We start from the raw sequence: 21,545 nt of genomic DNA, 5'->3' as shown, positions 1-21,545 counted from the left end.
ACGGAACCTTGAGGAACACCGAAATGTACAGTTGATTTGTCAGAGGACAAACCATCCACAGAGACAAACTGATATCTTTCCGACACATACGATCTAAACTAGGCCATAACTTGTCCGTGTAGACCCATTTGGGTTTCCAATCTCTCCAAAAGAATGTGGTTATCGATGGTATCAAAAGAAGCACTAAGGTCTAGGAGCACGAGGACAGATGCAGAGCCTCGGTCTGACGCCATTAAAAGGTAATTTACCACCTTCACAAGTGCAGTCTCAGTGCTATGATGGGGTCTAAAACCAGACTGAAGCGTTTCGTATACATTGTTTTTCTTCAGGAAGGCAGTGAGTTGCTGCGCAACAGCTTTTTCTAAAATGTTTGAGAGGAACGGGAGAATGTGATATAGGCCGATTTTAGTTTTTTATATTTTCTGGGTCAAGGTTTGGCTTTTTCAAGAGAGGCTTTATTACTGCCACTTTTAGTGAGTTTGGTACACATCCGGTGAAAAGAGAGCCGTTTATTATGTTCAACATAGGAGGTCCATGCACACAATTCACCTTTCAACAGGACAATAACCTAAAAAACAAGGCCAAATATACACTGGAGTTGCTTACAAAGAAGACATTGAATGTTCCTGAGTGGCCGAGTTATAGTTTTGACTTAAATCTACTTGATAATCTATGGTAAGACCTGAAAATGGATGTCTAACAATTATCAACCAATTTGACAGAGCTTGAAGAATTTCGAAAATAATAATGGCCAACTGTTGCACAATCTACAGTAGGTGTGAAAAGCTCTTAGAGACTTACCAAAGAACGACTCACAGCTGTAATTGCTACCAAAGGTGTTTCTACAAAGTATTGACTCAGGGGTGTAAATACTTATGTAAATGAGATATTTCAGTATTTCATTTTCAATACATTTACAAAAAAAATTTTTTTATTAAAGTAAAAAAAACAACATGTTTTCACTTTATCATTATGTGGTTTTGTGTGTGGATGAGTGAGCATTTTATCCATTTTGAATTGTCTAACACAACAAAATGTGAGGGTATGAATACTTTTTGAGGACACTGTATCGGCAGACTCTCACACACACACTTGAGCTGTTCCATAGAGGGCTTATAGTACTCTCTATCACACTCTCTCCCCCTCTCTCTCTGTGTGTATCTTACACACACACACACACACACACACACTCGCTCTCAAGCTGTTCTATGGAGAGCCCATTCTCTCCCACACCCACTCCTGCCCAGTCTCCATCTTTAGCGGAGCAGACAGACGGGGTGCGTGTGTGCTTGTGTGTGTGTGTCCACAGAGCCCAGAGCTAGTTGAGCTGGTGCAGGCAGGGCCTCAGTCTCACCAGAGCTGTGCACATTAATAACATCAGCCTAGCACCATGACAGGCCCACAGAGAGAGAGGAGGGAGGAGTGGGGCGTAGAGGAGGGGGGAGTGAGAGGGAGGGGAGGGGAGAGAGGGAGGGGAGGTGAGACAGGGAGAGAACAACAGAAGAGGATAGATGAGGAGAGAAGGAAGAGGAAGAAGGGAAAGGAAATGATAGGAGGAGAGAGATGGAGATGGTATGTTAGAGCGTATCTGTTCGGAGAAGGGGGTGCTGTGTGTACACTATGTGTATGTACACGAGTGATGGGGGGAAAAATCGATACAGTTACATATCGGGATATTATTTTTGACAATATATTGTATCGTTTTGACATTGCAATATTATTTTTGCGCTAGTTGGCTGTACTGGAACCAAATCTCTATTTTTCCTTCATCACTTGTTCTCCATCTTCTTTTTAGATAGGCTGCCGGTTTTGTTTTCAGCACTTTTCTTTCCATTACTGATCAAAACTTGTTTTCTCATGGCTCTCTCTTGTCCCTCTGCAGCAGACATATGGTGAGCAGTATATTTGGAACATCGGATCGCTATAAAATCACAATACCGAATCACAATACATATAAAATCATGAGATTCGCAATACATATCGTATCGGCACCTAAGTATCATGATAATATTGTACCTTGAGGCCCCTCGCAATTCCCAGCCCTATCCATGTAATTTGTGAGAGTGTCTGTTTCTGCGTATCTGGGAGATCTGGGGATTTATGGGAGTTGAGCTCGAGATGCATGTCGACAGGCGCTCCAATGAGAAGCCACAAACCCTGATAGCAGTCAGTCCCATTTCCTCAACCGATAAATGTCAGGTTTCTTCACGCCTATCTCCCCAACCCGTCACACGCGGGTTGTGTGTGTGTCCCATCCAGACACCCGCGCAGTGCTGTGACATGGTCTCGGGCGCGCTGGCGGTTGCCTTTGACGACGGTGGTCGTTTCTGCTCGGCCGGAGCCCCTTCGCTCCCTGGCGCCCTGATGTGTTGTGATTTGGCATCGTGCTAGGATGGGCCTTTTCTCTCTCTCTCTCGCTCAATTCTCAATTCTGTCTCTCCTATCTCTGCTTTGCTTACTCTTTCTCTCGGTCTCGCTCTCTCTCTCTCCTCTCTTTCTTACTGCTTACTGCTCTCTGTCTGTCTCTCACTCGCTTTATGATATGCCACAGCCCATGTCCCTGCACTCATCACCATCACACCCAGAATGGCTTGCTGTCAGATGAGATATCCTCCTCTCCTTCTGCTTCTGCAGAACAGGGACTGGCTAATGAACACCACACACACGTTTCCTCTAAGTTATTACATTAGGACTGGCGAGCCATCCCAAAAGAGCCTATTTATAGTGTTCTACAATGCTAGGAAGGACAGCACAGGTGGACCTTGACAATATTGTTGCAAACCCCCACGGTGACACTGTAAGCAGAGCACCGGGGCTGGAGCAGTATAAACACAGCACTGGATTGATAGAGAGATTCAGCAGCAGAGCATGGCAGGCCTGGCAGCAGAACACACTCTGTGGTGTGTGTTTGGTTTTACTATCCTTGTGGGGACCAGAAGTCTTCACAAGGTTCGTAAAACAAGGAGCATTCGGACAAGATGGGACATTTTGCCGGTCCCCACAAAGAAAAAGGCTATTTTGGGTTTAGTGGTTAGGTTTAGGGTTAGGGTTACAATTAGGGTTAGGGGTTAAGGTTAGGTTTAGGGGTTAGGGATAATAGGATATTGAATGTGAATCACTTGTTTGGTCCCCACAAGGATAGTAAAACAAGTTTGTGTGTGTGTGTGTGTGTGTGTGTGTGTGTGTGTGTGTGTGTGTGTGTGTGTGTGTGTGTGTGTGTGTGTGTGTGTGTGTGTGTGTGTGTGTGTGTGTTGTAGCGCCAGTCGGACAGAACTGGAGCGTTTCACTCCAGATGTTAGCGAGAGCGCTATTTTGGGCGAGCACATCAACGGGGCAACAATACTTTATCAGCACTATGCTATTTCTTCCCTCTGAAGACATGTTAACGTCTTTTTGTACATGTCGGGAAGAATGGGGTCATATGGAGCGTTTGTATGTATGATATATCGCGTCCCATTCATGTCGCTGGACTTTGTAACCTGGCACATAGGAAAATAATGGTTCAGGGTGTTTTGACCAAAATGGTGCTTTACTAAATGTTACTTCCTGCATTGGTTGTGCTAGCTGTGTGGATGAGTGTTAAGGCTCCAACATTATCATTGTCTCCTGGGTCTGTGTGGTTGTTGTGGGTGGAAACTGTATTAAAAGCAGAGAGCAATATTGTGACGAGCAGCCCGGCCACAGTAGTGTGAAGAATGGCCGCGTTATCATGGCCTTCTATTCTCCTCCTCTCCTCCTACACACACACACACACACACACACACACACACACACACACACACACACACACACACACACACACACACACACACACACACACACACACACACACACACACACTACACACACAGAGCGAGAAGAACCAAGCCCCGGGGGCCATTTTTCCTCTCCAGTCGCAGAAAGGTTAAGCAACTCCACCAGAAGAGAGAGAGAGTAGTGAGTGAGTGAGTGAGGAAAAAAAGAGAAGGGAGGAAAGCAAACATCTCCAAGCCGACAGAGACTGTGCTGAAAGAGAGAGGGAGGAAAATGAAAATCTAATGGGCTAAATCTGTGAAATGTCGTGCTGGCCCAGGGGGATTGGGCTGTGAGAAAGGGGGCACAGGATATGAAGGGAAGAGATGGAGGGGGAGAGGGATAGTGGTGAAATGGAAAGGATTACCAGAGGCATATCGTAGTGTTCCGGACTCGTCCGGCCACAGAGCCTGACCGGAGGGGTTAACAGCTAATTTCTGACAGGTGTTGGCGATGGAAAGGTCAGAGGGGCAGAGAGGAGAGGGCCCCGGCCCCTAGTTCAGTCCAGAAAACACACACATACCTCCAACACCGCTACAGGCGTCATCTGCACAACTTTGGTTCACTCTGGTTTAAGTCAGCTGAGGTGGTGACATTTTAATGTCAGCTATCTGGGTTCAAAATGCATCCAGGGTGAGCTCAACGGATGAAACCATATTCAGCACATTTGCATAGTTATGATTAAGCTTTTTGAATGAGTTGTAGCGTAATTGTGGAGTCCCCAACACCTTGACCTACTGCAGTGTTCCCAAAGTCGCTGGGAGTCTTGTTCATAACTTCATGACATTTGAGTTCCATATTCAACACTTGAGAGCTGTGAATTTAAACTTGAATCCAAACCCCTGAACTTGAACCTGTGGCCATTAGCTAATGTATTTTGAAGAGAGAAAGCTACCACTCTCTACTACTCAACCCTCCCGTCTGGGAGCCCCACCAGACGCCAAGACAGGAAACCCTCCAGGAAAGGGGATATTGGAGGTTTTCAGGTGTGTCCCGCCGCTCACACTCCGTCCTTAAGGACTTCATTAATCAGCGTGTTTTCACAGCAGAGCCCATCTTAAGGCGCAGAGGGCAAACACCTTGGAGTGGATTCAAGAGGCCCAGGCCTCACCGGTCCTCTGTAGTCTGGGGTCAGGGCCCGTACGGTGTGAATACGGCTCACTGTACACAGGGAAGGGAGATGTTTGTTCTCTCTCACTGTGGTCTTACTAAGGTTTTACCGTGATCAGGTAGTGGACTACTGTGTGGGGATGTTGTGGGTTCCCAGAACTCGGCACGGTTGCAGCCAAGGAAAGTTCCGTACAAGGTGCTGCCTGTCTGCTCTACATCCCTGAGTCTCAGCCTTAGATTCCTAATTATCAGGGATTCCTGATTTACCCACTTCCGACATATACTCACTCATTTGCGTTCTTCGGTTAGGGGTGGATTGTGCATCGGTGCCATGACCACAGATCACACGCTGGTAATACATATATTTTTTCCCTCTAAACCTAATCACTGATCCTCCACTCTGCGTTACAGCAGCATTTCCTTTCCCTAATTCTCAAATCCAGGCAAATCCAAAGGTATTTCATAATACTTTGCATCTGTACCTTGATTGAACTATCATATTTGGGTTGCATTAGTATCAAGAGCAGCACACACTGTTTATACCTGGCTATCTAGTTAATATCACAAAGCTTTGCCCTTATATTTCTCTCCAGCAGCTTTTCCAATTGGATTGTGTTGTCCAAATACAGAATGCTTTGAACAGTGGAGGAGAGGTAATGTTGTATGATTTGGACTGCAGCCAGGGGGTTGTATTGGCCCGTGTGTGTCGTTTCCATCCACAACAGTATCGGTATAGCATTGCAATGTTTTATAGAAGCAGTTGATCTCCAGTGTATTATTAATAACAATGCATCTCAATGATAATCCCCGCTCATTACAAATATGCCGTGCACTTAAAATGTGACACGAAACCCAATTTACATCATTAAAAGCATTTAAACGTTATTATCTGTAATTAGATGTTGCCATTAAATTAAGCATGGCAACATTTGGCTCCACTCGGCGTGCGAGCGGTGCCACAGAATGAGCCTGCCTAAATGTAGGGGGCCCACTGAGAGGAGACTGTTATCTGAGCCCTGCAATTCTGACTGGCTAGGGTAATTTAAAAAACCAAGGGTAGAAATACCACCGTCGTCCCAACAAACACACTCTCACACACTTGCAATTGGTTGACACGCCATAGTGTTTCTATTTGCTGGAGTGGATTTAACACCTGTTCCCCTATTGCCGAAAAGTGAATATCAATGTCAAATTCAAACGTGCACGTTCAGTTCGGACTCTAGTAAATCCTATTGAGTCACTATGAACACTAGTCCAGTGGCTGGCGGAGGAGCATAAAGTGGGGGATAATACTAACCCTCGGAGCGTCCCTTTAACCCTGGGGTTAAGCATGGAGAGATGTGAATAAACACCTAAGCCGAAAGCCATTTGTGAGCTTGAGCCAGGCGCTAAACATAATGGAAAAATATGATATGAGATCAGTGTGTATTAAGACGATATTAGTGTAATCCCTCTGTTTTACGGCAGGGCTTGTCCGCATGGCTCAGGAAGGGACCCAGTGGCAGGGTGGGAGACTGCAGGATTAGGGTGTAATTGAGAGGGGCTTAATGGGACAGGCCAGGGGAAACGCAACAAGCAGCAAGCCAACTCTGGAGGACGGCGCGCGCTCTCTCATACACACACACAGTAGGGACATATTACACAGTAACAATCCAGTCATGGATGTAAATATACATTGTATACATGTATACACAATTGTGTGGAAATGCACCTACAGAACGTTACAGGGCATGCAAACACTCAGTCCCACTCATGTGATCACTTCTCTTGTTGCTTGTGTGCCAAGCCTATTGTTGTTTGCCTCCTTGTTGATTGCGTGCCTCTTCTTCCTGCAGGGCCAATGAGATTGAGGTGGTGATGTCAGACCTGGAGAGAGCCAATCAGGTGAGTTCCTGGCTGTTCTTAACACCTCTTCACAACCATCCTATCAATGGATTCAAACAGACATACTACTCTTACACCCTTTGGCCTTAGTTTCAATGTATCTGAATAAGTGGCTTGATACAGGAGTTGCTATGTTTCAAATGCATTCCAAATGTTATTCCTCAAAGTATGTAACATACTGAAGTATGAGATAAATGTCATATGAGAAAGGAAATATATCTAAGTGAAACTAGCCTCTTGAATAACAATGAAGACACACAAAGACTGCGCTATTAGAGGCTCTGCAGTGTGACTAATCTGGCGTTGCCTTTATCTTTGGCCTCCTTTAATGTATTTCTCCATGTTTTTCGCCCAGACACATCACGGTGGTGATTAGCCATTATTTACACTGAGACGACCCTTTGATATCAGCCAAGAAGTCAAGGCAAGATAATGCGCAGCAGTGTAATTACTCTATATGGGCTTTGGGTCTGCAGTTGAAAACTATCGCCGCAGCCGTTACCATGTGATCTTGTTTATATCAGATTAGTTAGAATGTGAACGCGTTCCGTTTGTGTGTGTCATCCAAGCAGGTTGGCATAAAGTTAATGTTGACTGCTGGAGACCAGGGCCTGATTCACAAGATTGCAATTATTTCCTTAACTATAGACTTATGAAGAAAGTTAAGCAAAGTTGCTATTCCTCAAAAAGGTTATTGGAAATGTTCTTGCATTATTTCTTATGTTTCTAGTTAAGTACAAAGTTCAGAAGAAATTAGATTCTTGAAAATGAAGTTAATGCATTTCTTCTTGGAAATGTTCTTAATTCCAAGATGGCTAAACCCTGGTCTTAAACTCAGGGCAATGAGAGAATAAGCTAATAAAAGCAATTGAACATGTTTCATTCACTCACACACTTCATCTGAAAGTTTCAGTATTGATTATTTTAAACCCAAAACATTTTTTAGAGCAGTATAATATCAGTAAGAAATATGCTAACATGATTGCTAGCTAGATAGCAAGCTAGATCGGTTGCCTAGCAAAAATGATCTTAAGAAGATAGTTAAGAATTTCGTAAGAAAATATTTGAGAAGTTTGTAAGAAAAACAATATTAAGATATTTTTGAGGAATTGTACTTACGAACTATTTTTTTAAGGAGCTTTTTAAATTTTTGTGTTTGAAATGTTTGTAAGTCTTGGCCCAGGTAGTTGGAAATAAGCCGGTCACTGATGTTGATCTATTAGCTCAGTTGGTGAGGTGATTAGTTGTCAGGTGACATGGTTGGAACAAAACCCTGCAGTACCTGAAACACTCCAGCACCAGGGTTTCCTTATAGTACAGGTAGGTCTTCACTTAGCAGGGCTAACTCAGTCATTTTCAACTGTAGCCCACTATGACATGCCAGTTATGGCGTTGTCGCTGAGCCCGCCCTTCACAAGACAGATGAGGGCCCCATCCCGCAGTACAGAACAGAGCAGTACGGTGTCGTGCCGTCAGCTGTACCACTCTGGGCGCGTGTCTCCCCTTATCAGCTGTCATGCTCCCGTTCTTCTCCTCACCCGTCTGTGGATCCGCACTGTGTGTCTGTGTGTACACACGCACTCGCTGTCACTTTGTTCTTGTAATCACCCGTCTCATCCGCCTCGGCGCAGCAGACACACACTCCTCATATCTGCTATCAGAGAGACAGAGTGGTTGAGGTGGTGGTGGGGGATCGCTGGTGTCAGCCTTCTACAGACGACACTTCATTCACTCCCCTCCCAATGACTGGGCAAGTTGCGGTGCCATTCCATCACGCTATAAATGGTGGTACAAGCACTTCCAATCATGGTCACGTAGCTGTGTAACAGTGTATATGTGAGAGACAATGGAAGAGAAACATGTTTCTGTAGTGCACACTGTTAAATGGTATTCTTTGAAAGTATATTTATAATGTATGGGTATCTGTTTTCATCACATTTCAATATACATTAGTCTACACCTACACTTAAAAGTAAAATCTCCCTGAAGGTTTTACTGTGTCTGCTTACCTTGTTTCTCTCTGGCTACCACGTAATTAAAGGGGCCTGCTGATTAGAATTTGTAAATAGAATCACCCAAAACAATTATTTGTCATTATATTAAATGGCGCCCTCATTACCAAAACTTTTGGAATAACTTAGCCGCCTGAAAATGTTTAAATCTCCATAATTCCATAAAGATGAAGGCTTTAGCGCCTGATATATCTAAAGGTTGAATGTTTAAGCACCTTCAACATGTAATGAGTCATTAGGATGCATTGTGTTCTTCTCCCCCTTGTCTTCTTTTGTGGGTCAGAGATTGTCTGATGGAGGGGGGTATGCATGTATTACACAACCATGACAGAGAAATTGCTGTGGGTCTAAATTCTGTACTTACTGTTCTATCTTGGAACTGGAAACGTGTTTGTGTGTGTGTGCAATTCAAACTTTAGCACAAATCATAAATAAATGTCTATCAAACAAACATGTAGGTTATATTAGCAGATCTCAACTTTAGATTTGGTCCTTGATGAATGGCTTGAGACCTACAGTGATTTATCTTATGGTTGTCTGTAGACAGTACATGACAGCGAATGGTGGGATAGTGGGGAAACTTGACTCTCTCTCCTTCAGAGAGCGGATGTAGCGGAGAGGGAAGCAGAGGCTCTTCGGGAACAGCTGACGTCCGCCAACAAGTCTCTCCAGCTTGCCACACAGATCCAGAAGGCCCCTGACATGGAGCAAGCCTTGGAGGTTCTGTCACGCTCCAGTCTGGAGGTGGAGCTGAGCGCCAAGGAGCGGGAGGTACTGCACTTGGCTGAGGACGTGCAGAGACTGCAGGCCAGCCTGGCCAACGTCCGTGAGAACTCGGCCTCGCAAATCAGCCAGCTGGAGCAGCAGCTCAGCACCAAGGAGAGCTCACTCAAGGTCAGCCCTGTCACACCACCTCCAGGGGCCCTGGTTATTCCCATAACACTGAGGGCCCTGGTTATTCCCATAACACTGAGGGCCCTGGTTATTCCCATAACACTGAGGGCCCTGGTTATTCCCATAACACTGAGGGCCCTGGTTATTCCCATAACACTGAGGGCCCTGGTTATTCCCATAACACTGAGGGCCCTGGTTAGTCCCATAACACTGAGGGCCCTGGTTAGTCCCATAACACTGAGGGCCCTGGTTAGTCCTGTGCATTAGTCAGTTATGAAGATTAGGCCTAACCACACTGTGTGCCATGCTAAGAAAAGCTGCAGTTGTCAGTAGTACTTTATAATGCGTCCATGAGCATCCCGTTAATGCATTTGGATATTGTGCACAAGATAAGCTCTACCTTTCAGCTTGAACTCAGAAAAACAGTCATTTACAAATGAAACATGTCAGGACCATCTGACTAATGCATAGCCCTGAACCCTCTCTCCCTAAACGTCACAGTGGTTTTACTGAACTCTGCAGGGCACCCCACACAAGACTCTACATTTAGGACTTGACTGACACGTCTTTGTATCTATGGAGACTGAACAGACATGTCATACCCAGTGAGCTTTATGCACAGAGACTGTAGAGCAGGGGTCGGCAACAGGCGGCCCGTGGGCCAAAACCAGCCTCCGAGTGATTTATTTTTTATATATACAATTAGGATTTTTGTAGTTGCCTACCTCTGCTGTAGAGCTTCTCTATTGGAATTTGTCACAACAAGTGTAGCTGCATGGTGATGTGTTTTTAGAGACTGCAGAAAGACAAATGAGTAGAGTTGTTATGTACATGTTCCAATGCACTGAGCTATCTAAAATGTGCACCTGCTAATACACTGGGACTCCTCAAGAGAACATATTCTACATTTACATTTGAGTTATTTAGCAGACTCTCTTATACAGAGCGACTGACTGTCTCACCTAAGATAGCTAGGTGACAAAGCCACATCACAGTTGTAGTACATTTTTCCTCAATAAAGAAGTCAGCAAAGTCGGTGCTAGTAGGAAAAGACAAGTGCAAGTTTCTTTTGGGGGGGGGTAAGATACTCTTTGAAGAGTATACATTGACTCTCCAAATGTTTGCTTCCCCATGCATTGGTCCTCGCTACTTTATGAGAGTAACGAAGTGTCTCTCTCTCCACTCAGCAACTGGAGGAGAAACTGCAGGAGCAGGCAGACTACGAAGACATCAAGAAAGAGCTCAGGTTAATTAATTTTCCCTCTGTCTGCCTTCCCTCCCCTCAGCCACAGGCGTCAGTTCAATAAACCATACAAATTAACCAGGATAAATTCATTCCGAGCCTAAACTTGTGATGCCACCGGTGCAAGTATGTAAGACCTGGCTTCGTCCAAGGTCGGGTCGGTACGGATTCACTCTAATGCCATTCGGACACTCTGCCAAACCACCCTCAAGACTATCATTAACCTTTAGATTTAGCCCCTGAATGTGGATGCGCAGAGTCCGCATTTTATTGGCTAAGCACTGGTAGTGCTTATCAGAGAAGCTAGTTTGATTGGACAGTGGGCCTTCACGTTCAACCTCTGTTTGCCACTGCTTTCTTATCTGATTTGGATGTTTTGGGGTCTGGAGATGGGATGCTAACATGGCTGTGCTGTAGACTCATTAAAGGGGTATGTACTGGATGCTTTCTCCTCACATGTGGGTTTATTGACATCACACTTCTTGTTTCTTTTAAAAGTATAGCTACTTTTAAAGGTAACTCTTTTGAAACCATTGATTGCAGTTGGGAAATATATTGTGTACGGTAGCTCAGTAAATTATATTTGTTAATATAAAAAAGGTTGAATAAACCAAGGAAATCTGTTATGATAAATGTCATTTTTAATCTTCACTCATTATCAACATTCATGTCCTTAGCTTTATTGCGGCGTATTTAGTTTTTTTTATGGCAGTGGCTTGTATAAGCTCCAGCGTTTCTGGTCTGGCATCTCAAGACGGTGAACCGTTTCTTCCGTTGTTTGGTGTTGTGCTGTGTGTTATCTCGGTCCAAGCCAGTAACAAGAAGGCTGACTATGTTAAGTTTGGCCGATAAGATAATTGCCCATGTTTAGGGAACTGGGGCGTTGTCTTGCCAGGATTTAACAATCTCCGCTCATCTGAGGAAGGGGCCGTCTGGACATTAATTTGGTAACTGGATTTTCAGGCATTATTTTCCCAATTGGAAGAAGTCGTAAAGGTAGTATCAGTGAATGGTTCTGTTTGTGAGAGTTTTTCGAGCCACTATGATGGTCAGCCAAAGAGCGGTTTGTGTGAATTTGTATTGATAGGCCGCCTGGAATCCCAAAGGGAAGCATTCCTCTCCTAATAGACCAAAGTGTCTTTATTTGCCTCCCAACCTTTTCATAGACGCCTTTTCCTTTATAGATAATATCGCCTGGAATCCAATTGGCACCCAGTACATGATTGAATAACCCATTTTAATTACTATGATTGGCTCTAAGGATTTCATTGCATTATCAGATTTCGATGGTCAGAGAGGAGTGAAGGACTTGTATTGAGCCGACTCTCTTTGTGACATATCGCTTTGCCACTGCCTGTCGCTGATTTAGATATTCTGTAGGGCTGGTAGCAGATATATTTCAGTCCTATGGTGCTGTGTCTATTTGTGATCTCCTTTTTGTAGTGGGTGCAGTAATCAAGTGGTCCATTTTCCCTTGTTTACTTTACAGTTTCCGCAAGTCCGTAGAGTTCGGCTCTTCAAACTGCTCTTCAGCACAGGTATGGAGGCTGAATGTTGCATTTGAGTTGGATTTGAACAATATTTAGACAGTATATCTTATCAAAACAATGTTTAACAATGTACTCTGTGTCAGGACTCTAAGAAGCCTCTGGAGTTGTTGTTGGAGAAGAGTCAAGGCCTGCATTCTGAGAGCTCCTCCCTGCGCCTGAACAACAGTGAGCTGAGTAGCGAGTCCTTCAAGCCACCAACACACGCATACACAGATACACGCATACACAGACATGCATATGCACACGCGCGTATATGATTTATGAAGGTGACTTATCAATCAGACATCTGCTGTGGACTATGTAGTGTTTCTTTGCAACCTGGGAACTTGCCAACTGACATTAGTGTTCCCTGTTAGTGAGCATTTCTCCTTTGCCAAGATAATCCATCCACCTGACAGGTGTGGCATATCAAGAAGCTGATTAAATTGCATGATCATTACACAGGTGCACCTTATGCTGGGGACAATAAAAGGCCACTCTAAAATGTGCAGTTTTGTCACACAATACAATGCCACAGATGTCTCCAAGTTTTGAGGGAGTGTGCAATTGGCATGCTGACTGCAGGAATGTCCACGAGAGCTGTTGCCAGAGAATTGAATGTTAATTTCTCTACCATAAGCCACCTCCAACCGTCGTTTTAGAGAATTTGGCAGTACGTCCAACCGGCCTCACAACCGCAGACCACGTGTAACCACGCCAGCCCAGGACCTCCACATCCGGCTTCTTCATCACCCAGAAAGCTGATGAAACTGAGTAGTATTTTGTGGAGAAAAGCTAATTCTGATTGGCTGGGCCTGGTTACCAAGAGGCCCACCCACAGCTGCACCCCTGCCCAGTCATGTGAAATCCATAGATTAGGGCCTAATTTATTTATTTAAATTGACTGATTTCCTTATATGAACTGTAACTCCGTTAAAATTGTTGAAATTGTTGCATGTTGCGTTTATTTTTTTGTTCAGTATATTTTGAAAGATGAGACGTTGAGGATTATAATAAATACCGCTTTGATGTCACACAAGCAAGCCAAACACCCGTGAATCCAAATGTGCATTTCACATTTCGATGTCATAAAACTCCTATCATTTACAGTATCAATGTTTATGATCACTATGTTTGATGTACAGTTACAAGATGACATGGCATCATACCCTGGGTTGTTTTGAACAGAATGAGCCTGTTTGTCTATTGTGAAGACAATTCACCATGGAACACACACCTGAATGCACTCATTTCTATTCGTTACAAAATTACAATATGTTTCCCTAAATTTCATTGTGAAACCCTAACACTGTAATATCGTATTTTATAACTTAGCTAGTCATGTTGGCAATAGAACAAGCCTTCACATGATGCCCACCTGACTCAGATTGCGATTTATAATGGACCGTGAGCAACAACAGTAATTGTGTGATGGTGGGGATGCCAGGTTGGTTTCCAACCAAAACAACTACAAGTGTGCTTGCTCTAGATACCCTCAACGGCACAGTTAGGAGAGCTAAATAATACACCTTCTAGTTGAAGACTCTTCTTTGAGTCATCAAAGTGCATTGACACCAGTTCCCTTTGTCTTTTTTTGTCTTACTTATGTTGCACCTACCCCAGATGTTACTGAATGTATCCAGAGTATTTTCAGATTTTGATATTAACAAATGCGGTGCAAAAGTACAGTAAATGTCAAATGCGCTTAAAATCAACAGTGTAATGTCTGGATTTAGTCTTGTCTGGTGAACTCGAATCATTTTCCCATGATCTCCAAGTTGTTCCTTTTCACTTTCTACCAGGGTTATGCATTTCATATTTATTCTGTAAAAAAAACATTTAAATTAGCCCTATAGGCCAATTTCCACAAGTGTAAAGGGTTAACCAGTATCAGAACAGCCGATCAGATATCAGCAGTTTTTTTTGTGTGATATACATGTAGACACAATCACAAAGTCAATTCCTGGTGTGAACTGCCCTGTGTCAAGGTCTTATTCACGGGCTGGAACAGAACAGGCCCGTAAGCACTGATAGAGTTGTTTACAAAGAGATGGCTGATGTTTTGTTGAACTCATTGAGCCTAATTCAGTGATACACAGAGCCCTAGTATTCCACCTTTGATCTCTGATCCCTTATCGTCCTCTCTTGTCACGACATGCCAGCTCTTTGAACCGCATACCCCATATTCAGTGGCCTTACACAGACCCATAGACGTACACTCATAAACACACAAACTCACAAACGTAATGGCTTTTTTCATCTGTTAAGTCTCCTTGTCTACAATCCTGAGACTGAATGATATCTGTCACAGAGAGCTTTTTGATAGTGTACACATTGTCTGAGCTGAAGTTACTCCAGACCAGACTGTAATGGGGAGAAAAAGTACATCATTAGCCTTCATGGGCCTGTGCCTCTGTGTGTGTGCCAGGGTGCTTCAAACTTAAAAGGACACACAGTCCTTTTGTTTCTGTACTCTGTCAGTCGCCTAGAGGGGTTATAGACAGGAAGTCCAGTAGTCAAACAGGAAGCAGCGCCAGCTATCTCCGCCAGCAAAAGAAGAGACCGTTAGACTTAAAGGAAAGACGGTTATCTCTCTTGGAGCTTTTTCTTTTCTACAAGTATAGAGACACACTTCTAAAGAATGTGTCAACTGTTTCCATTGGCACACTCCCACGTTTGATACAAAGAAAAAAAGATAACTGTCTGGCCCGTTAATGTATAATAGATTTGAATTGAAGGGTTCGATGCAGACAGTCTGCTCACACCATTAAGATTGAAGTGCTGCTGCTTCCTCAGCGCGGTACTCGTCTTGTCTGGCTTCTCGATTTATCTCATTCAGAGAATCAGCCCTTTAAACAGGGGGATTTCAGAGATACTGTAACATTTTCTGTGATACATTTCAACAGGATCACTTTTTGAAGTTCCTTGTTATCTCCATTTCTGTAAACGCCTTGACTTTACATCTGCTACCCAACTGCTTAGACTCTGGGGATGAAAAGATTGGGGACTTGTAGGTCCTTGGTGTACAATACCAACCTTTTGGTACTGGTTTTACACCTGCTGGTGATCAGTTTGCCTTTTTTCAGTTAAAGAAAAATAAGTGTCTTCCACTTTGGAGAGCTTTAGCTTTCTATTCTATTTTACCTCAGTATTCTCTTTTAAAATCTCTCCCTAAAGTTTATTTTACCCTAAACTCCAAGATTTGATCTCTCCAAAAAATGACCTAACCACACCACAGGCTAGGGGTCTCTAACCACACCACAGGCTAAGGGTCTCTAACTAGACAAACAGGTACCGACCCCTGCTTGTGTTTGGAGGCTACATCTCATCTTTACGGGTTAAGGTCAGTTTGCTTGCTTCCCAGGGCTGTTTGGGTAGTGCATCTGTGACAACACAGATTGCAGTTGCGTGTTGGGGGGTGGGGGTAGTGGAGGGGCAGAGTGCAGCCCACCCTGGGCGAGGAGAAGGGGGCCACTGGAGGTCAGACGCTGGTGGAGACAAAGTGATCCAGTATGCTAATGAAGCCCCGTTAGTCTCTCCTACCAATGTGCCCTTTACCACTCGGTCGCTCTGGAAATGTCATCCCAATTGGCTTAAGGGTCTCCTCCCTCCCTCCCCCGCCCTCGAAAATGAAGCATTTCATTTGTATTCCTAATGGGATCTCTCGTTGTCCTACCAGATCATGTCTGTGAAACCAAAGGTGCTGTTTGGCTACAGGTCGGACCGGCATCTTACTTGGTTACTTCCCAATGTGATTTTGTATTCATTCATGTTAATGATTGTAAAATGTTATCAGTTTCATGAGAATAACTAAATGTTATGTGCCTGATGATCATGGTCTCTTTTGCAATGGTGTTGGGCCTATGGCTATACCTGACATTAATCAAAGTGCACAAGGAAAAGTACGTAAAGAGCAATTATTGCTTGGCAGCCATTGTTTATCATTGCTGTATAGTAAGTTTTGCTACTGTCCCCACACTCTGATGAACACACCACAGGCACACACACCACTGATGTTAACCCACCATGAAATATGCGAATCCCAACTCTACCTTTAGTGAGTGGTGGCCTGGAGATGGTGAGATGCAGGAGCAGGTTAAAGGAGGGTAGGCAGGGCATACACCACACAGCAGGTAAGCTAGGCACCTTTGCCTGTGTCCATATCCTGGGACATGCCTGCCAGATGCTTCCCTTCACTACTGCTCAGTGTCCCTTTCCACGGCCAGAAGCCCAACTGGCAAATACACACACTCCATCAGTGCCTCTCCACTCTAATGTTATGCTACTCCACTGGAGTACACTGCACCCCCCCAGTCTAGATATTTTTTAATTTATTTTGGACTTTGTTGACGCCACATGATGTATTGATCTGTGTCATGTTTTGTCTGGTTACACAGGTTTGAGAGAGCGAAAGGTCAAAGAGTCATCAGAGGGACAACAGCGTCTTTGCAACACACCCATGGGCACCAACTTGAAGGGCTCCCCTCCCCCTCCCTCCTCTCAGCTCCTCCTGCGCACTGGCTCAGGTGGTTCCTCCGACACCACCCCTGTCACTGGCAATGGCACACACCACTTCTCGCCCACGAGTGGCGGGCTGGGTGGGCAGGACTTCTTCAGCCACACCTCTCTGGCGTCGGCGGGCACCGCTTTCCCCCTGGGGGGCAAGGTGGTGCTCAACTCCCTGCTGCAGCGCCAGCTCATGCAGACCTTTTACTCCAAAGCCCTGCAGGACTCAGTGTCCGCCTCCGGCCAGGCCCTGCTCTTCTCCCCTTCCAACTACCCCACCCATAACTCCCATTCAGCCAGTCCCCTACCACCCCATCAGTCTTTGCAGTCGCAATCCCAGCACCCGTCAGCGTGCAGCCCGGATGTCAACGGCCTAGCCCCCTCACCCAGCCAGTCAGAAGGGGCGGGGAGTGTCTCGGAAGGCGAAGACATGGACACGTCTGAGATAGCGCGTCAGGTCAAGGAGCAGCTGATCAAGCACAACATCGGGCAGAGGATCTTTGGCCACTACGTGTTGGGGTTGTCTCAGGGCTCGGTCAGTGAGATACTGGCCAGGCCCAAGCCCTGGAACAAGCTGACCATCCGGGGCAAGGAGCCCTTCCACAAGATGAGGCAGTTCCTGTCCGACGAGCAGAACATTCTGGCACTGCGCAGCATCCAGGGGAGGCAGAGAGGTGAGACTGACGGAAATGTGTCCACACACTTCACACAGCACACATCAACTGCTCACACACACATAGCTGAGCACATCACATATACACACATATTTTAGTGATGTCTCTGCCTCCAGGTGCTTTGCATCACACGTCAAGTTCCAATTCCTAGGTGAGATATTTCTGATGAGTATAGAACGGTAACCTCGTAATTACCAGACTGATTACCACTGATTCCATTCATGTAAACTCGCGAGATTAGGCGGCTTGCGAGGCTAGTAGAACGGCCCCAGGTTCAGGCAGGTGTTCTGTTTCTGTGTTACAGTAGCTTCAGTATGGTCCTGCTGTGCTATCCCACAAATATATGTACTCAATGGGAAAATTGGTGCTGAATGGTACATTGAATGTTGTCAGACACACTGATGCTATTCAGATTAGCAAAAGACAAACTTCAGAACGTCTCCGTTCATAGTGATCCTCAGTTAGTGCATGACCCTAACCTTAAACCTTTGACCTCACAAACGGGGTTTTTTTTGGTCACTGGTGGTAGCGCTGTCTCTTTAACAGACCTTTAGACGTCCCCCCCACACTTCAGCAGTGTGGCCATAGCCAGGGCCCTTGATGAATGGACAGCGATCTTCATCGCTCCTGTCGCCAGTCATGTCGCCAGCTAAAATGCCCAGATTAACCTCGCAGACATGTTCCCTTTGCGTTGTTATCGTCTTTCGCCTGTCGTCATAGCAACCATCCCAGGAATCAAACCCAGTAGAGGGAGGGAGCATTTACAAGCTAGTCTATCAAGATGTCATCGTCGCACGCGCCACTCAGGGTTCCATCACTTAGCGCTGTCGGCCCACTGCTTTTTGCTATTGATTTTGTTACCGTCTTAAATGGCACATTGCCGCTTGCTGCTTGGGAATGCAGCCTGTACTGTTGAGTCAGTGAGTGGGAGGCAAGCTGATCCCGTCAGATTGCAGAGGAAGATCTGTCTGAATAGGCTCAAACAGCAGTCAATAACATGCATGTCTGGACAGGCAGTGGTGCAGAGGGGTGTGTAGTGTGTTTGTGTGTACTGTGTGTTTGTGCCAGTCATGCAGAACAGAATGTTCTGAGGATAGTGCTTTAAGTCTTTGAAAAAAGCATACCCCACAGTAGTGACAGTACACATGGCGACTCAGACTGTAGCTGCGCCCTCCTGCTGCAAAGCCCTCATTCTTCACCCCAAACTGCTCATAATGCGGACACTTTCACAAGCAATTACGTCAAATTTGAGACAGATTACAAAACGCAAACCTGTACATTGGGTTCTTATTAAATGACTCCATATTTCTCCTCTTTGCTTTCTCTTTTTCCTTCTGCCCTCCCCCCCTGTAAATCTCTCGATCTCTGTATCCATCCCTCTGGCTGTGTCTGTTCCTCTGCTCTCTCTCTCTTTCTGTCTCTGGGTGAGGAACTGATACATTTGGAGCTTGGTGCTCAGTCAGTAGCGTCACAAGGCAAGATGAGAGCTGCTGCTGTCAGCAGCCCTGGACGAGAGTGAGGCAAAACAGACGGGGTATTAGGAAACTTTAACTCTCCGCGTTAAACGGCATAGGCCCACTTGGCAGTCAGGGCAGGGGTGATGTGAAAGTTTGCGCTCGGTCTAAATTTGTTCCCCTCTGTGTTAAAGCAGAGTAGTGAGTGTAGATGAATGTGCACACTGTTGCTCTGCACTCTTGTCTATTGTACTTGTTTGGACGGGCTTCAAGGAGTTGGTCTGGCAGCAAGCACCAAACCTGTCGGCCCAGGGGAGAAGTCTAACAGAAGTTTAATAGAATCATGCTGGGGAGAAATGTAATGTGGTTCTTATGCGCTGTAGCTAGTAGTTCTGTTCCATTTCAATCATTTATGTTCTCAATAACTGAACCCACAACTCACGGTCCAGTGAGTCCAAATCCCCATCAATGTCTGTTCTCGAATATGTGGAGAGTTTGACATGTGGGTTTGAATGGTAGAACATGTGGGTTGACTCAAGGGTTCTCAGAAGGCAGTTTAAGACTGTGTAGAGTGGTCTTCAATCCACTTTTGTTTCTGGCTGTTTGACAATAAGATACTGTTACCTACTACTGTGTGTATTACTTTGGCCAAAGTGTTAACAAAGAGCATGTGTGCGTTTCCAGGCATTCTATTCTGACATACTGAACCATATGGCTTCTAGCTATATTTGCGTTCTTAAGTAAGTCACTTAAAGGTTTTGTCGTGGTTGAATTGGTTTTGCCCAAATGTTAGGGTTTTTGCTCAGATGACTAGATGTTGAGGAGTTGGTCTAGTAACTGTAGATATATAGCTCTATATAGCTCAGGCCCTAACTACCACCACCATATCCTGTCTCAATTTGAGTAGAATGAAGCTGCTCCTAGACACTGATCAATTGTCAATTTTGCGTTTTCACTCTAATGGTTAACGGTTCGGATTTGGGGAGAGTAAGCTGATCCTAGATCTGTGCCTAGGGGTTATATCCACCTCCATGTGGCAGTTCAGGGTTCTGACACTTATCTTATCTGTCGCCACTTGTTTTCCAACAGAGAACCCAGGCCAGAACCTGAACAGAGTGTTTCAGGAGGTTCCGAAGCGAAGAACCGGCTCCGAAGGCTCCTCGAGGCCAGGTCTGTTCTTTGCCTTCCCTATCGTGGTTGGTTTAGTGTTTTGGTCGGCTTTTATGTTGTACAATTTGTTGTGTCAGTTAGCCATTGTCAAAGTCACTCTACCACTTCTGGCCTGGAGTCTGGTTGAAAATAGAGGGAGGAGGTTGATGTTTACCCTGACCACTGATACAGGGTCAGATATGTTTTCTTCCCCATTAAGGGGTTGGTTTATTTGATCCTAGATCTGTGGTTAAGGACACATTCTACCTCAGGCGAAAAAACGGGATTAGGCAAACGTGAAGGGGGTTATAAAGGCACCCTTTTGACGCATAGGGTGCGTCTTAAAACTTTCAGTCCAAACCAGCCCACGCAATCTCTCCCTGTCTGACATCAGGGCGAAACCTCACTTGTATAATTTAGGCTTTAAAAAGCTCCTTTATATGCTTTGCTATGTACTTTCCCCAAACCCATGCAGTGTTTCATGCCTTATGAAAATGGCCAAGGGTGTGGTGCTTACATGCAGTTTGGCACTTCGGAAGGCCGCATACACAATCATTTTCAACCCCTTTTTCTTCACAGGCGGTGGTGGCCTTGACAAAACTGTAAAACTTTAAAAACAGAGGTCCTTAGAAAAACATAATAACATCCTGTCCCCATGACCCGGCAGCTGTGCCTGTACACCACCATGGTTGTGCGTGTGTGTATATCACTGTGTATGTGTGTGAGTTAGAACGTGCTGGGGGGGGGGGGGCTTACGGAGTCCCCCATCCTTGCCCTGTCTGACCCCTTTTTTGTCATGATTTACTTCCAGTTCACCCCCTGTACCCAGCTGCTCCCCCCCACTCACACACATGAGCGAGCGCGACCTTGCCCAATTACTCTGACCACTCACTCAGGACAAATGAGAGCGAGGAAGCCGGGAAGCTCGGGAGCCACGTTTGTCAGGCCCCTCCATGTTTAACTCCAAACAGCAATTAGCCCTCACTTCTGAAGCCCATCCAAAACACCAGGTCTTGTGTTTCTTATGGAGTCTGTCCAAAGTCTGTTTTCCATTGTTGCATAGGGTAACTGGCTGGCTGGCTGCTGGAAGTGTTCTGTTCAGCGCTCATGAGGAACATGTGTAGCCGTGGCCTCTTGTGTTAACAGGATTGAGCTGTGTTGTAAAGGGAGCCCCCAGGGGAGTATTGCCGGCAGACACACACTGGTGCTGTTGCCAGGGTGAGCCATGGCGGTTTGATGTCAGAACTCACTGAAGGAGAAGGTTCAACGTCACCTTGGGTTCCTTTTAGACAGGAGAC

General features: G+C 45.3%; 1 protein-coding gene across 8 annotated transcripts in view; it reads left to right on the top strand.

The window, feature by feature from the left end:
- LOC139531724 (homeobox protein cut-like 1) overlaps positions 1-21,545 on the top strand; it is a 243,665-nt gene that overhangs the window by 188,272 nt on the left and 33,848 nt on the right. For 5 of the 8 annotated variants that reach the window (XM_071328515.1, XM_071328478.1, XM_071328459.1 and 2 more), the window contains exons 9-15: positions 6,738-6,786; positions 9,399-9,692; positions 10,880-10,938; positions 12,425-12,473; positions 12,569-12,650; positions 16,862-17,644; positions 20,188-20,268. In XM_071328515.1, the coding sequence (XP_071184616.1) occupies positions 6,738-6,786; positions 9,399-9,692; positions 10,880-10,938; positions 12,425-12,473; positions 12,569-12,650; positions 16,862-17,644; positions 20,188-20,268 (1,397 nt within the window). The remainder of the gene's footprint in view (positions 1-6,737; positions 6,787-9,398; positions 9,693-10,879; positions 10,939-12,424; positions 12,474-12,568; positions 12,651-16,861; positions 17,645-20,187; positions 20,269-21,545) is intronic. The other 3 variants (XM_071328489.1, XM_071328508.1, XM_071328468.1) reach the window with 1 other exon arrangement.

Source organism: Salvelinus alpinus, chromosome 1 (assembly GCF_045679555.1).
Source record: "Salvelinus alpinus chromosome 1, SLU_Salpinus.1, whole genome shotgun sequence".
NCBI lineage: Eukaryota > Metazoa > Chordata > Actinopteri > Salmoniformes > Salmonidae > Salvelinus > Salvelinus alpinus.
The sequence above is the reverse complement of the archived record's forward strand: the minus strand, read 5'-3'. Positions and strand labels throughout refer to the sequence as shown.